This window comes from Vespula pensylvanica, chromosome 18, assembly GCF_014466175.1.
Source record: "Vespula pensylvanica isolate Volc-1 chromosome 18, ASM1446617v1, whole genome shotgun sequence".
Classification (NCBI taxonomy): domain Eukaryota; kingdom Metazoa; phylum Arthropoda; class Insecta; order Hymenoptera; family Vespidae; genus Vespula; species Vespula pensylvanica.
This window is the reverse complement of record NC_057702.1, coordinates 426,943-442,593: the sequence shown is the minus strand read 5'-3', so window position 1 is coordinate 442,593 and position 15,651 is coordinate 426,943. Positions and strand designations below refer to the sequence as shown.

The 15,651-nt window shown below is 38.5% G+C and overlaps 1 protein-coding gene across 8 annotated transcripts in view; it reads left to right on the top strand.

The window, feature by feature from the left end:
* The window catches only part of LOC122635417 (neural-cadherin), a 75,825-nt gene that overhangs the window by 22,769 nt on the left and 37,405 nt on the right, over nucleotides 1–15,651 (top strand). For 6 of the 8 annotated variants that reach the window (XM_043825621.1, XM_043825618.1, XM_043825620.1 and 3 more), the window contains 4 exons: nucleotides 363–553; nucleotides 6,589–6,778; nucleotides 6,956–7,138; nucleotides 8,979–9,168. In XM_043825621.1, coding sequence (XP_043681556.1) covers nucleotides 363–553; nucleotides 6,589–6,778; nucleotides 6,956–7,138; nucleotides 8,979–9,168 — 754 coding nt within the window. Of the gene's footprint in view, nucleotides 1–362; nucleotides 554–1,859; nucleotides 2,051–6,588; nucleotides 6,779–6,955; nucleotides 7,139–8,978; nucleotides 9,169–15,651 lie in introns of all 8 variants that reach the window. The other 2 variants (XM_043825616.1, XM_043825623.1) reach the window with 2 other exon arrangements.

The following is a 15,651-nucleotide window of genomic DNA, read 5'->3' as shown; positions in this document are numbered from 1 at the left end:
TGGATCCTTAATCGTGAAGATACTTACGAGCACGCGTCGTCCTCTCTCTCTCTCTCTCTCTCTCTCTCTCTCTCTCTTTCTTTCTTTCTTTCTTTCTTTCTTTCTCTTGTTTACATTTGATTTCTGATATCGACTTGATCTGAAAACGTCCACGCGGACTCGAGTGACGAAACGAAATTAAATAATAAAACTCTAATACGATCGACGCAAACAAAATGAGTAATACAGAAAATCGAAAGAAAAGTAACAACTTGCCGAACAAAAACAGTCAAACAAAACAAAATGAAAATCAAAAAAAAAAAATCAAAACAATAAGAAAATTGTCCTGTGTAAGTTGACGGCCCAATGTTTTGCCACTATAGCGTGACACCTATCGCCTACGAGTACGGGCCTCCGACAGAGGGATGCTAGTCTTGTACGCAGACGTGGACGTTGAGTTAGACGTCGTAGACAGGAACAATAAACCACCTGTGTGGGATGCGAATGTATACGGCCCCATTCACATCAAAGAAAATGTCACAGTGGGTACTGTAGTGACGTCGGTGAAAGCCAGGTTTGTATACCACGACATGACCGAGACAAGACACGTGACATGCCGTGCCGTGCCATACAGTGTGCTACCTTCTTTTTCTCTCTCTCTTTCTTTTTTATTTTCTTTTTCCATTTTATACACAACATACGTAACACATAACACACACACAGACACTTTCATTCTTTTTTCGTTTCTTACCAATCATTTTTTTACCTTCTTTTCGGTATTACATACTTACACATTACATAGATTTCGTATGTATATCTATATCTGTGTTACATTCTTCCTCTCTTTTCTTACTTTTTTTCTTTTTTTTTTTTTATGGAAGCACACTTATGGTTAAGTACGGCCCGTTAAATCGGAAAACATCGGTACTACAGTAATTAGATCTACTATTCTACTACTACCATCACTATTACCAACATCATCACTACCATCATCATCATCGTCATCGTCATCGTCATCACCATCATCATCACTATCATCATCATCATCATCATCATCATCATCATCATCATCATCATCATCATCATTATCATTACCATCACTATTATTACTATCTACTATCACCATCTGCCCCCCTATTGGCACCACGAAGAATCCCGACGACCAACGATATTTCGGACGACGTCGTATATCCGTTTGGACAATTGACGACTCTTTCGCAATGGTCGTCGTGATCTTCGTGGGCAAAATAAATTTAATATCCAATCATCGTGCGAGGGCGAATAAGCGGGAACCGTTTATCCATCACACTCGTCGGCGTCGTCGTCGATACTTGGGCCGCGAAAATGGAGGCGCTATATTAGGATATACATATACATATACATATACGTACGTGTGTATATATATATAGGTATATATATATAGCATATATATATCGAAAGGATATCGTCTCGTAGGGAAAAAAGCGTTTTTTCAGGCGCAGTTTCTAGCAGTTTGGAAGAACAAAGGCAGGCAAGAGCTTTTAGCCATCTCTTCGTCGATCGTCCGAAGTCTTCACCCCCTACACCCCTTTTTTACACCCTTACGATCTGTCTCGTTTAGCCTCCAGCTGCTGCTCGTGCTAATTTTGTTCGACCTTTTGGTCTCTTTCTCTCTTTTTGAATTTTGTTTGTTTTTAAAGGCGTCGATCTGTGAACAGCGGAACGAAGCAACGAAACAACCTCTGATCTCTTCTGATTTAGCTCGATCTATTAGTTGAGCTAAGAAAAAGAGAAAATGCTGGAAGAGCGAGTACCTATCGCTGTCACGAGCTTCGACCTTTGACACTAACACCGACTGTTTTTTGTTCCCGTTTGCGATACACTCGCGGTCTGGTGCGTAGCGCGAGACATACAAGCTGGAGGCGAAGGCCCAAGACAAGGGCGCCAACCCCATGTCGCGAACGGTGGAGGTTCAGATTGACGTTGTGGACCGTGCGAATAATCCGCCCGTATGGGACCACGTAGTGTATGGCCCGATCTACTGTAGAGAGAACATGGCCGTTGGGGCTAAAGTTGTATCTGTTAAAGCCAGGTCTGTCACACTGTTAATGCTCCGTGCGGCTCTCTGCACGAACCCGCCGCCCTGCACGCAATCTCGTCGCAGTATATTGTTTCTTGTGCACGTTATAATTGATATTGTGTACGAATTCGCATACACACGCATACAAACACATGTACACGCCTAAGTCGATACAAACTGTTCTTTTGACACCGAATGATCGGACGTTGAAATTTAAGAGAACACTTTGTTAGACGTGAAAATCTTTCGTTGGCAATATCAACGTGATAGTTACTTTGGTCTCTTTGATTCGACAATCTTTTTCCAGTTTTCCTCGAACCATTTTCACTTAGGTTCGATGATGCAAAATATGAAGTTTACTTTCAGCGTTTCCAACGCGTTTTGTAAAAATCACAATGGGCTTTGAAAAAAGAATTTCGGTTTTCACTTCTCGTCGTTTTCATAACGTTCATTAATCTCTTGCGAATGAAACATCAATTTAAAGATCATTTGTATATCTCACAAAGGTATTCGCTTCGACTCAAACGATATTACGAGTCGATTCTTTTCTTACTTTTCTTCTTCGTACAACAAGGTCGATATGTCGAAAGAAAATCGACGACGAAACAACACGCCCGTCATGCAACAAGGATCAAAGTACGTCGCGCATTACGTAAAACATTGTATAAAAATGGTGTGTGTTTGTTTGCGTGCGTGCGTGCGTGTATATGCGTGCGCGTGTGTGCCGTAAACAGTTTTTTGGGCATGTTTTACGACTAGATGCTTTCCAGAATCACTCCCACCAAGTACACTCTCACATTCACGCGTGTTTTTTACCATTGTATATTTTTTTTCTTTTTCATCGTTTTGCACATCAGATTGGCTTATTTTCAAAATTTACTTTTGCTCTTTCCGGGCACGTTTTCGACGATGCCATTGTCAATTTGATTATGGCAGCACGCGTAGGACGAAACGACAAAGTTAAAATAAATCTGACGAGAGTGTTGAACAAACAAAAACGTCGCATTTCTTTTTTTGGCATAGACGCCATGGTTATCTTTTTTTATCTTTCATTTCGAAAACATCGACATATACGTTTCGTTTTTTCTCCCATTTTGTTGTTTACGATTGCAAAGATTTCCATATATTATAAAACCCTAGATCGCCGAAATGTATTTTTTATGAATGCCGTCAATTCGTTTTTGGGCATGCGTTACACGAGTTGCTTAATATATGCGTTAGGTTTATCGTCTAACACATTGTATACATACATATTACATACTATACATTTCTATTCTTTTCGAGAGCGTAGTATTGTGTTCTTCGTAGTATTTTTGTCGACGAACGATTTGTTTTGCCCTGTAAAGCAGCAAGAACGCGAGGAAAGAACGAGAGTTTCTATAAATTCGAAAGTGCAGAGAAAAAAGAAAGCAAAAAAGCAAAAGAGAAAAAAGGAGAAAAAACGGAAAGTTCGAGCGCAAGTTATAAAAATGACAATTTTATTACGAGAGTAAAGAACTGAACATGACAAGGATAGCAAATGTTGCGTTTTGCAAACTTCTGAAAACACGACTTTGTAACTTGCTATTCTTGTTATATTCGTACTTGCAGCTTTGACGTAACTTAGGGGTAAAAGAAACAAAAAAATGACATGCTTTGCGAGGATTCATGGTGGAAATGATACTAACGGAACTTTGTGTATGTCCTCTTTCTCTCTCTCTCTCTCTCTCTCTCTCTCTCTCTCTCTCTCTCTCTCTCTCTCTCTCTCTCTCTCTCTCTCTCTCTCTCTCTCTATTTCTTTCTTTCTTTGAACGAAAACTAGTCGTTTGTTGTATTACGTGTAAACATGTGAAAAGAGACACGAAATACTATAATTCAAAAATAGGATGCGATATATCTCGTATTAGGACAATATTCTTGTGTGTATCGTAGATAAAGCTTCGTCCTAGTCTCGTTTATGTGCATACGTACGAATTGTAATTCGAGATAAATGTTTTCTTTCAACGTTTTTTCGTGCACACACACACATATATCAATGCACATACGAGCTACGATCATGCGTCGTAGTATTTACTAGTTCACGCGAGCACATGGGTCGTCAAGGGTAAAGGGGTCGTGCTTATTCGAGCTAGCGCTACTAACCGAAACACATATACATGTATGTACATATGTATGTACACATGTGTAGGTATATCCGCTGGACATACACGACCGGTCAATTTTCTATTTTTGTTAGATAGTTTATTAAAAAAAAAAAAAAAAGGACAAAGTTTTTGTGTCGCAGATGACAACGAGAGAATTAAATTTTTAACGTTGGAATTACCGATATCTTTTTTTTTTTTTTTACTCGTGCATTCGTTTCTTTGCGTTCTCGATTCATTTCGAAGATAGATAATTTTTTTGTTATTGCTTTCCAATTACGAAAGAAAGGACACGTAAGCCGTGATACTTCGATACTTCTAGCGTTAAAAACATTAATTTTGTTCTCCATTTTTCTTTTAAAAAGAACCGAGGAAAAGTTGTAGAAAAAAGATATCGATTTTGTTGGGAACGCCCGAAGCACGAGGAATTATTCGGAAACGTCGACAAGTGTTTAAAAATAAAGAGCGTCATCGAGTATTCACAAACGACAGGTTCTACGATGACGACACGCACCATTGAATTCACCTATTACTTCGACGTGGTTCAGAACGCAGCTTCGATGAAGCTTCGTACGAGCTTTCTCATGCCAACCTATTCTCGACTGACAAACGGTGCTATTAATTTGGCTGGAGTCCTTTAGAAGCGGTCACGACGTATAGTTCTAGCGTGTGGATAGAGACGGAGATAGAGGATGTATCTCCCTTGTCCTCTCTCTCTTTCTCTTTCTCTCTTTCTCTGTCTCTCTCTCTCTCATCCTTTTCACGGATCGATGAACCGTATGCTCTGTTCGGACGTCCAACGGATGACTCGGAAAGCACGTCGTACAGGCCGTTCTATTTGAACGCGCGCGCGCGTGTATGTGTGTGTGGTTCCCTTCGAACGATCTCGTTCTCTTTTATTTTATTTCTCTGTCTCTTTTTCTTCAAAAGGAGAAAAGGACGGACGTGTAAGCGAGAAAAAATACTGGGACTAATGAAAGGTCTAATTTTCCATTTCCTCTACTCGTGTAATACGTTGATTTTTCTCTCTTTCTCTTTCTCTCTCTCTACGTATATATATATATATATATATATATATATATATATATATATATATATATCTTTTGTTTTTCTAGGATTTCATGAAGATCGATGAAATCAAATGAAAAGAAAACGAACGAGATCGAACGAAAGTTGATATCACGCTTTATCGAGAGTCTAATGAATAAATTTGGACAATTTGACGAGTTTCCTATTCGAGCTCTCGTTAATCGACGTTTACGAGCAAGAGCGTCTCGTTTATTATTATTACGCGTGATAATTACTATGAATGAATCATATCTATTTCCCAGAATCGAGATAATTTATTGGAATTGTAACAGAGCGACCATTATTAACGATGCTGTCTAATTAGAAAATAGTTGAGGATGAATTTATTTTCTTTGATTTGAATGCAACTTGTTTACATCAGTTTAATTTTTCGAGGTAGAGTACAAAGGAATATAAACGTCGATAGAGATCGTCGGTCGTAACGAGTCCAGCGGTAAATACGAAAGTGACAAACAGCCAGACTAACATTTGTCAGAGCAATTTCGTGTCTACAAAAGGTGTTGTGTTGGAGAGGGAACGTAGCTAGTGTCCATTATCGTTCTGTGTTCGTCGATCATGCCAACTACCTCTCACTTTATGATGTTCCTTTTGTCGAGAATATGTATCAGGCTCGTACAAATGTATCGAACCTGAGGCACGAATATCGATTGTTATAGAAACGGAAAATACGGACGACGAGTCGGAAAAGAAGAAAATATCGACGAATCTTAAAATTAACTTTACGAAAAATCCATGGAAATCGTCCAAGCTCGACGATTTCTTCTAGCTCGCAGAAAGGGTAACAAAGGGAAAGAAAAAAAGTTAATCGTATTAAAAAAATGTTTTCTTTCTAATTATTATCATTATTTCTTTCATTGAGTACATTACATAGACAGAGCGAGAACACCGAGACGGAATACGTTCGATGATCTCTCTCGTTTCGGAGCTTACGAGAAAACGATTTTCGAGAACTATTTCTTCAAACAGTTCTTTATCGTCCCTCTCGAGTTTTGAGACGAGATAAGATTCGCACTTTCCTCTCGGGTAACTTTCGTTCTCTAGGTAAAGGTTCCTTTCTTTGTCTTTATTACGATCGTATGTGTATATTACATATTTGATACGTCGCATGATGAGACCTTTCATTTCGAGACATTTTATCGATAGTAAAAAGAATAGTTGATTTCATTGTTTATATTAATCACTATAACGATAAGGGATACATTTCCGTCTTCGTTTCTGTTTAAGTTTTCCGTTTCCGTTTGTTTAAAGTCGATTCGAATTCGCTTGATCAGTCTACCCTTTTTCCGTCGTCATCTTTAACTCACGTAATAACATTTCACTTTCGTGTATATGTGTCGGCAGCTCTGGAATCGACAATAATCCAACGGTCTTTTACCACTTAATGCCTGGTTCCACGGCACAAACGAACAAGTATCACACCTTTTACCTTCAGCAGCGCGCAGAACAATCTGTAACTTGGGCGGATATCAAAGTCAATCATCCGCTGGATTATGAGAGTATAAAGGAATACAATCTAACGATACGAGTGGAGGTACGTACATGGAATTTCAAATTACGTGTAACTATAGCGCTCGTCGAAGAAAATAGTGTCGGATAGAATCCCGCGGAAATCCACAGGAATTTGGTAGAGCGATCAAATCGTGATCGTTCGATGCGCTTCGACGCATACACGCGCGCCTACGTTTCACACCTATTACGTCTTCCACAGAACAATGGAGCGCAACAACTTGCATCGGAAGCAACGGTTCACATTATGTTGGAGGACGTTAACGACGAGATACCACTTTTCACCGAACGCGAACAGGAGACCGTGCTCGAGGGCGAGCCGATCCGCAGTAAGGTTACTCAGGTCAACGCCATCGACAAGGACGGTACTTTCCCAAACAATCAGGTAAGCTCGATCCGATCAACGTGTCCCGTCCTTTGTTCCCAAGAGAGTATTAAGATACGATTTACGATAAACTTGACTCGTATCCTTCAAGAATTGACACCTCTCGGCTTGATTTCGATCGCATCGAGTTAAATATTTTTTTACATTGTGCCAAACGTAACGATACCAAAATCCTTCTTTTTTCGTCGTTATATCTTTTATTGCTCCCATCTGACAAATGCACCGAAGGAGGTACGAGTTAGCCGACTCATAAAAAATTAATTCTTTGCTGGAACAATCTTAAACGTACCCTCTCGCATTAATTTACGTAGAACTTTGAATCGAATAGGAAATATGACATGAAATATCTTAACTGTTACTCGTTAGATCGCATAAAGTTCGAAACTGTATTCTCTACGAGTAGGTTTCGTAAAGAAAATACGAAGTAGTTGAAATTGTAATCGTAGTTCTTCGAAATTCAACGCCGATCTTTAGAGAAACTTCGAGCGCGCACCTTTTAGATTCGCAAGTTAAAGAATCGGGTACGTGATTCGTACATCGCACGTTGCACAAGCTCGTACGAACTGGAGATCGAGCCTGAAACGAGTCTCTTAGGAATCTCTATTATTCGAAGTAGCAACGTGAAAGCGTACGGTCGCTGCCAGCTATCGTTGCTCTTTGATATCGGAGAGAAAAGGACTGTTTTCAGGAGAAAAGTAACGACGTATAAAGTAACGCTCGCATAGAGAAACGAGCGAAACTCGTACCTTCGACGTACTCCTTTGGTCGGCTCAGCGACCTGGAAAAGATGCTTTCGGATATTCTCGAAACGATTCGATAAGTGTGCTGTCTTTCGTGTTTCTTTTCAATTGTTTGCTCTTGAACTTTGCAAGAAATACGGCTACAGAAGAAATATTATTTATACAAGAATTCGTAACTTATTAAATTAGTTTTCGGCTCGCCTTTATATCTTCGGTAGTTGTCAAAGAAATTAATCAAGTCCCGTCTTATTTACAACCTCACAAAAATGCACCGCTATCGAAATATTTAAGTAACTAACCGGAAAGAAATGATAAATTCCGTGCATTGTACGATATCAACCATTGGAAGAATTATTCGCGCTGACCGAATTCACGAGAGCGTTTTTATTCGCTTCGAATAATCCAATCGCATATCTTCGCATCATTGATAGCGATAATTATCCGGCGAATAATTTAAAGACGACGGATCGAAATTCCGGTATTTCTTCCAATCTCTCTAATTGCACCGGATAAAATCGATGGACTTCTGCCAAGTGTCTAGTTTTTTTCTTTTTTTCTGCTTTAGGCAAAAAAACTCGATTGCGAAAAAACAAAAGGCGCTTCACGATTGATTAGGTTGGCCGTAGAGCCCGTTTTTATTTATCATGAAAAGCGATGGTTAGTATTTGTACGTAAACAACTGCACCAGTTCGATGAATGGTTTTAAGTAACTGCACATTTTAAGCGCATATAACATTCTAGAAATCGTCCCAAGTTGATGCAGCTGCATTACGGAACCGAGCTTTTGAAATTTCTAATGTTTCGGTAGTATCGGTAGGGTAAAATCACAATGAATTTACGATTAATACGCGATGCAAATACCAAAAGGAGTTTTAGACCCAACTCAACTTCGATTTGCGTCAGATTTTACTTTATTTTAATTCCTCTTTAATTGATTAGAATTTACTTGTTTAATTTCCATTGCACGTTAAATAATTGTTTGAAGTCACTTTAGTTTTGTGCATACAGCAAGCATACAGATATGTTCGATATAGGGAAATAAATCGAAGGAAGATTATATGGGAAGAGCAAGACCGATAAATTTCTCTTTATCCTTGCAGGTTACGTATTATATAGTGGACAGCGACAGAAACGAAGGAAAGGATTACTTCGAGATTAATCGAGAAACCGGCGAGATCTTCACAAAAGTGGTCTTCGATCGTGAGAAACAAGGTGCCTATGCTCTCGAGGTCGAAGCCAGAGACGGAGCTCCATCTGCGAGACCAAATAACAACGGTCAACCTAATTCAGGTACTTGTCACTTTGATATTTTCTTTTTGTTACAATTACCCAGCATTTTCAGCAACGAAACATCGATACCCGAATTATCGAATGCTCTTCTCGAAATATCTATATCGAAACGTTGATCAAACTCTATATTTCAATAAACGTTGTAGTTTGATTATAAATATACGTATCGAAGCAGTAAAATATCGATTATCGACAAAGTATCAAACGTACACCGATTTAATTAACAATTAATAACGATTCGTTACAAGCAGCGAAGTTCTCCAAGACATTCAATATTTCTAATGCTTCTCAACCGAAGCGTGTATTCAGCTTTCTCGTTCAACTTTTATAATTTTTACATTTTAGCCATCTCCGTTACACACTATACTAATATTTGTCATAGATTAATGAAGATGGATTCTCTTAAAAGATTTTCTTGTTCAAACAACTATTTAGCCCAAGAAAATTAGTTTGGAGTTTGGAGTCTAAGGAGGAATCAATTTTTAACTAATTTTGTATCTCTTTATTTATGAAAATTACATCGTTACCCTCGACGGAATTGACCAAGGGTGGATTTTGAGGGACCACACGTTCTATTATTTATACGAATAGATTCGTAAGACGTAACGAACTCGCGTATAACGAAAAGGTCTTTTCTAAATGAAAACGAATTTCGAAAACATTTGAGGTTTTCAGACGACGATATAAAACGTTTAGCTTATTTCGTTATTGTTGCTTCAGAATATTCCCAGATCACAAACGATAAGTATTTAACAAATTCGGATAAACGCATTCAAGTCAATGGCTACGTTGAAGCTTATTCGAGTACGTTAATTCGGCGAAATCCTATAAACCGATTACGCGTTTCGCAAATCCAAGTTCGTTGATCTCGTTAAAGGCCTTTTATTTCAAACGCAAAAATGGAGTCCCTCTCGTTTTGAAGATTAAAAGAAGCTCGCGACGAAAGAAAAATTTACTACATTTTTTTTTTCCCGCGAGGTGAATATTTCCAATGAGTAAAACCAGGGAAAGAAGATAAAGATAAGGGATTAGGATTTTATTCCGAGCGATAATGTCGAGACCACAGTGGAAAAAAATCTTTTCGAGGATGGAAAAGAGCCAAGTCTGATTCCGACCGAGTCATAGGATTTTTATGATCTTTCGAAAAGCGAAAACTTGATTGCCCTCGCAAACCCACCGAATCGTTCCCCATATACTCTCTTCTTTTTCCACCATGACGTCGTAAAACGTGCTAACATTTGCCGATTCGAAAATTCCGGGGCGCAATCGACTTTCTAATAAATTTCTGATTGATTCTACCGCTAGGCAAAGACAACCGAATCTTTCTCGTTGACTTTCCGGGATATATATGCGGGAGTGAGACGTGCCTATTTTGAATAACTTGTAAATTAAACACTTTACGAGAACTTGTCGTTTTATTAAATAGAATGTCACATTTTTAATGACAAAATTCGAAAGGATATCCAATTCTGAACACAAACGTATCAATCTTTATTGATCTTCAATCTAATAGTTAACAAGATATTTTGCTTCGAGCTGGGAATCGAATGGGATCAAAGATTTCAATAAGCCAACCTTGTTTGCTCGAGAGTGTTTGTCGACAACAAGTAATCTTACTCGAAACCATATAACTTTGAAGTAACAGGATTTCTCATACAACGTATAATTTAGAAGTTATTCAAAGTGTAAACGTTACGTGCTTCTATCGATGCGTATAATGGCAATACGCGATACGTAGACTCATGGCTATCTATCAAAGGAATTTATAGCGAATTTGAAAAATCGATTCATTTTCGGATATAGCACGGGTTTACGCACATGTTACTTACGTCCCATTACTATTAAACAGCCATAATCCGTGCGCGTTAGCGACGTTAAGTATACGTACCTTGCTCTACTTGAAGCAGGATGAAAACTGTTAAATTGCAATTATACTAAATTGCAAGAGGCTACTTGGCACGTTGCCGTTGAAAACGAGAATATAACGGACCGTATGTATGTACGATCCACGCACGCATTGTTAACAATAGAGTCGAAGGGTTGTAAAATACAAGGGATAGGTGAAGGGGGAAGTAACGACAGTTGCCTCTACGAGAGTGCGCTCGTGCGTTTACCAGCTCGGCCTGGTAATTAATTGCATCCTTCTTGCATTGCGATATAATTGGATCGTAACATTGTCGGCTGTGTTTGACACTTTTTTAATTATGTGCACGTGCTTTTCAAACGTTCGTCACATATCTTTTTTTTTTTTTTTCCCCATAACGATTAGTTCTTCATGGAAAGTTCGATTTACGATGAATGAATATCGTGACTACTTTTCACGTCAGACGTTAAATATATATTTAATAAAGAAACCGGAGGAGAAATAGTATATGATAGACGGTTGAATCAACATTTGATACGCCAACTTTGATCGTGCCGTGCCACGTTGCTTAAACTATCCGCAATTTCCTTCCTTCTTGCAATTTCAAACGCATGCAAATATTATTATTTACATTCGGGAGCGAAATATTTCATTAATTTGTTGTAATCGAGAGAACAGAGGCGAGTCTTTCCTCGTACGAACGAATTATTCGTTTAAATGAATTTTTTAGGAATTTTACGGAAACGGTAATAACATTCGAAGGTATGTAGATCGATACTCTTTGAATCGTTTATTCATTAAAGGATACATTTTATTCCTCTTTGTAATCCGCACAGGGAGAAACAGTCTAGTTAGAGAGCACACGCCTCGTATATATTTTCGTGGATGGTTTTCCGGTTTTAGTTCTTTTCTCTCTTATGGAAGATCATTCCTTTTCTTTTCTTTTTTTTTGACGTAACTTTGTTCCCGCAATAAAAAAAAGAAAAATCGTAGGACATCGAAGTCTTGGTCCCGTTATCTCCGTCGGCTTATTTCCGTTGAAACAGAATTCAGAAATCGACACGAACTTACGCTTTATATCTCGTAGGCAGACCGTGAAGAGATAAACACGAAATTGTGTGGGACGTTTCGAAACTTTCCTCGTAAGTTGGCAGCAGGCTTTGCTGAACTATAACGCGTAAAGGGAGACCACTCTCGAGTTCGGACATTGTACCGGGCAGAATCGATATCCTAGTGTTTTCGCCGAGAAAGCACACAAGAGTGCCGAAAAAGCGATCTCGATCGTAATGTCGTATTTTAAGTTTTATCCGTGTTTAGAAACTTTCTTTAGTTCGTGAAAAAGAATGCTTTCGAGGCAATACTTATGTATATAAAGAAAAAGAGAAAGAAGAGCGTGCGAAGATGTCGATTTAGAACTCGTATAGAAAAAAAAAATAAATAAATAAATAAATCTTTGGAATCACCTCGAATTTAGTAGAGATTACGACATTGTTATGAATACACATCGTAGGTATAACAATGATACAATGCGTAGACTCTCAAAGTCACTTTGAAGGATACACAGTTTTGCCTTGTTCAAGGAGAGAGCCAGTCTATCGACGGACGTTGCCGAGTACGCAGGTAAAATATACTTTCATAGATAATTCTGATTCTTCTTGCGTCTTTATAATTATATTCTATTTCCGTCTTATATAATTATAATCAAGTGCATATACAGGTATAGATGTAATAGATACGAATAAAACATATTTTAATTATAAATCGATAAGGAAAAAAGATACGAGTACAGGTATCACGATACGATGAACGTGGGAAACTCGGAAACAACAGCTAGCCGAAGCAAGGAAAACGGAAACAGTGAAATTTATATGCGTCTTTCCAAGAGCGTAAATTTTTTTCCGAGCACGAAACGGCGTCAGGCAGATTTGCGAATCGAGACACAACGTCATGGGCAGAATACGACGGAAAGGATGTTTCTGGCTTGTATATGAGAGAGAAGGAGGGTGAGAGGGAGGAGGAGGAGGAGGAGAGAGAGAGAGAGAGAGAGAGAGAGAGAGAGAGAACAGTAGTGCCGTATAACCAAGCCCACACTTCCGAGCGCACACACGCGTTTCCGGCATAACGAATTTGTTGGACGTACGAGGCGGAAAGAATGTCGAGCGTTTTTTACCATGTTCGGGAACGAAGGGAAATTTTTGTGAGCCGATACGTCGAGCAAATTATGAACTCGTTAGTTCGTTAAATTTATTATCGAAGTCGTATAACGATCATAACGTTCGATTAGAAGGGAAAGAAAAGTACTACCGATACTTATCGGACATTGAAGAGCAATCGAAACGCGGCGATCGAACGTTTAATATTTTTATCGGCTTTGTCGATATTATAATGAAATTGATATTCGTTTAGATTCGATAAAATTGAGCCTTTCTCGAAATACAATAATAACGATTGCTTGAATTACCATTATAAACATTTATTGGTGTGACGTTCCTAAAGTAAACGCTGTATTTCATTTCGAATTTAATGTAGTCGTCCTTAATGATATTACCTGACAAACGAGTAATTTCGGTCGGAACATAATTTTGCGAATTACGCTAGAAAACTCGTTTATGAACGTGACAGGAGCACCAGACATTTCCAAATGCGATTTAAATACGATAGAAATTAGTTCTATTTTCAGTCATTACTCATTTTGTTACACATATATATTTATTGTATTTAGTTTTCTTATAAATGAAGATTTTACGATCAAAGCGTTTGTCGAACATCTTAGCTCCCGTTTCCGACGACGAATCAAATAAGTTACTTTTATATCGGACGATAAATATGAAAATTTTTCTTCAAAAGTAATTTTAAAATCGATTTGCAAAAGTAAACAATTTCCAAAGCAAACAATTTTAATTAAATCTTTTATACCATCGATGTTGTGAGTAGAGAAATGATCGACAAACCTTGGAACGATTCGTTAAAAAATCTAAATCGAAAAAGGTACGCTTGAGTTTTAGGCAAAATTTAGCGAGTTAGTGTCACGTTGGGAAATGAAATTTTCGTGCGTACGAAATGCAAGAACGTCGATGGTACTCGAGCCACGAGACTCCTCTCGTTATTAATACTGTCATTCGGATATGCGTTTCGCGGACAACATTAGCATATTGGTGTTTGCTCGTTCACCAAGCCACTACCAGCTGAGATACGATTTCATAACGTGGCACGCATCGTCGAAAAGCCGACATGGTTTCCCGAAAGCGACGCGTACCTATGGACGAGGATGTGTCCGCTAACATTATCAAAACACGATACGTTCAGTGTCCGTTCCGTTAAATCGTTTGCCTTCCTATGATGTCATTCTGTTTTCCTTTTGGAGCTTCCTTCTCTCTCTATCTCTCTCTCTCTCTTTCTCTCTCTCTCTCCGAATAACACGTCAACTGTTACGATGACGAGGTGAAAAAAAGAAAACAGAGAGATACAGAGAGAAAAAAAATGTTAAAAGGAGAAAGAGAAATGTTGAGAGTGTGCGTAGCATAATTCAGAGATCCGTATCTCTCTGAATTCAGATACGAGAATTTGTGCATAATGGAACGACACGGATCGGTGAATTCATCGTTACTCGGCCGTATCCAACTTGCATGGGGCTTCGATATCGGAGAGCGTCGAAAATGTATCGTAGTATAGCGCATCGAGTCGTAACCTCCCAAAGGTTTCTCGACACGGTTCTGAGTTGCGTTAATGTGTTGTATTTGTAATAGGTGCATACTATAATTTATGTTACGTTAAAATTTACGCTTTGTTAATAATCTTATTTTAAATTAGTTAAATTAATGTCCGGATCAATTATTATATAACGAGAGTAAATAGTTAATAGGTATCTCTCTGAAAGAACTGATCGCGTGGCGATCGACTAATTCAAAGAATTTGAAACCGCTTCGCGTGCCGTTTTACGTGCCTTCTCGAGATTTCAACTTCTCGATGAGATTCCTCATTGATTTTTGCTTCGACGTTTACCAACGCGAAACGAATCGTCGGTTCGATGATTACTCTCGCATTTTTTCTCTTTTTCTCTCTTGTTGGATCGCCGATTATTCATCCACGTGCTTTCACCAACTATTCCTCTTACCGCACACCGATACTTATTGACCTGGAAACCTATAAATTCCTGCGACAATATCGATGGAAGCCTACGAAGAGAAAGAGCGAAAGAGAGAGAAGAGGGAGAGAGAGAGAGAGAGAGAGATTCGAGTACGTATGCAAAACTCAATCCATGGCTGATATGCTTTCAAATAATACTCAGCTTGCGAGAGCTATCGAGCGAAAGATTTAACCTGCTCTTTGAAATCATCGACTCGCGATTTTTAACTCTTTTCTTTTTCTTTTTCATAGTCGATCGACAAGGTTACATGGTTTAATGGAGCATAGAATTGCACAAGCGTTTGTTTTCTTTCGTACAATACTACTCTTTCTGTAGGAAAAATAATACTTTGTGATATCGATTTAATGAAGATGATAATGATGCAGAGTAAGACAATAATTTTCTTATATCGCAATTCTCTGTTTATTTTGCGCTTATTCCGCCAATATCTTCCGAATTTGTTTCAAGTCTCTACAGCTTTTAGTTCCAGAGA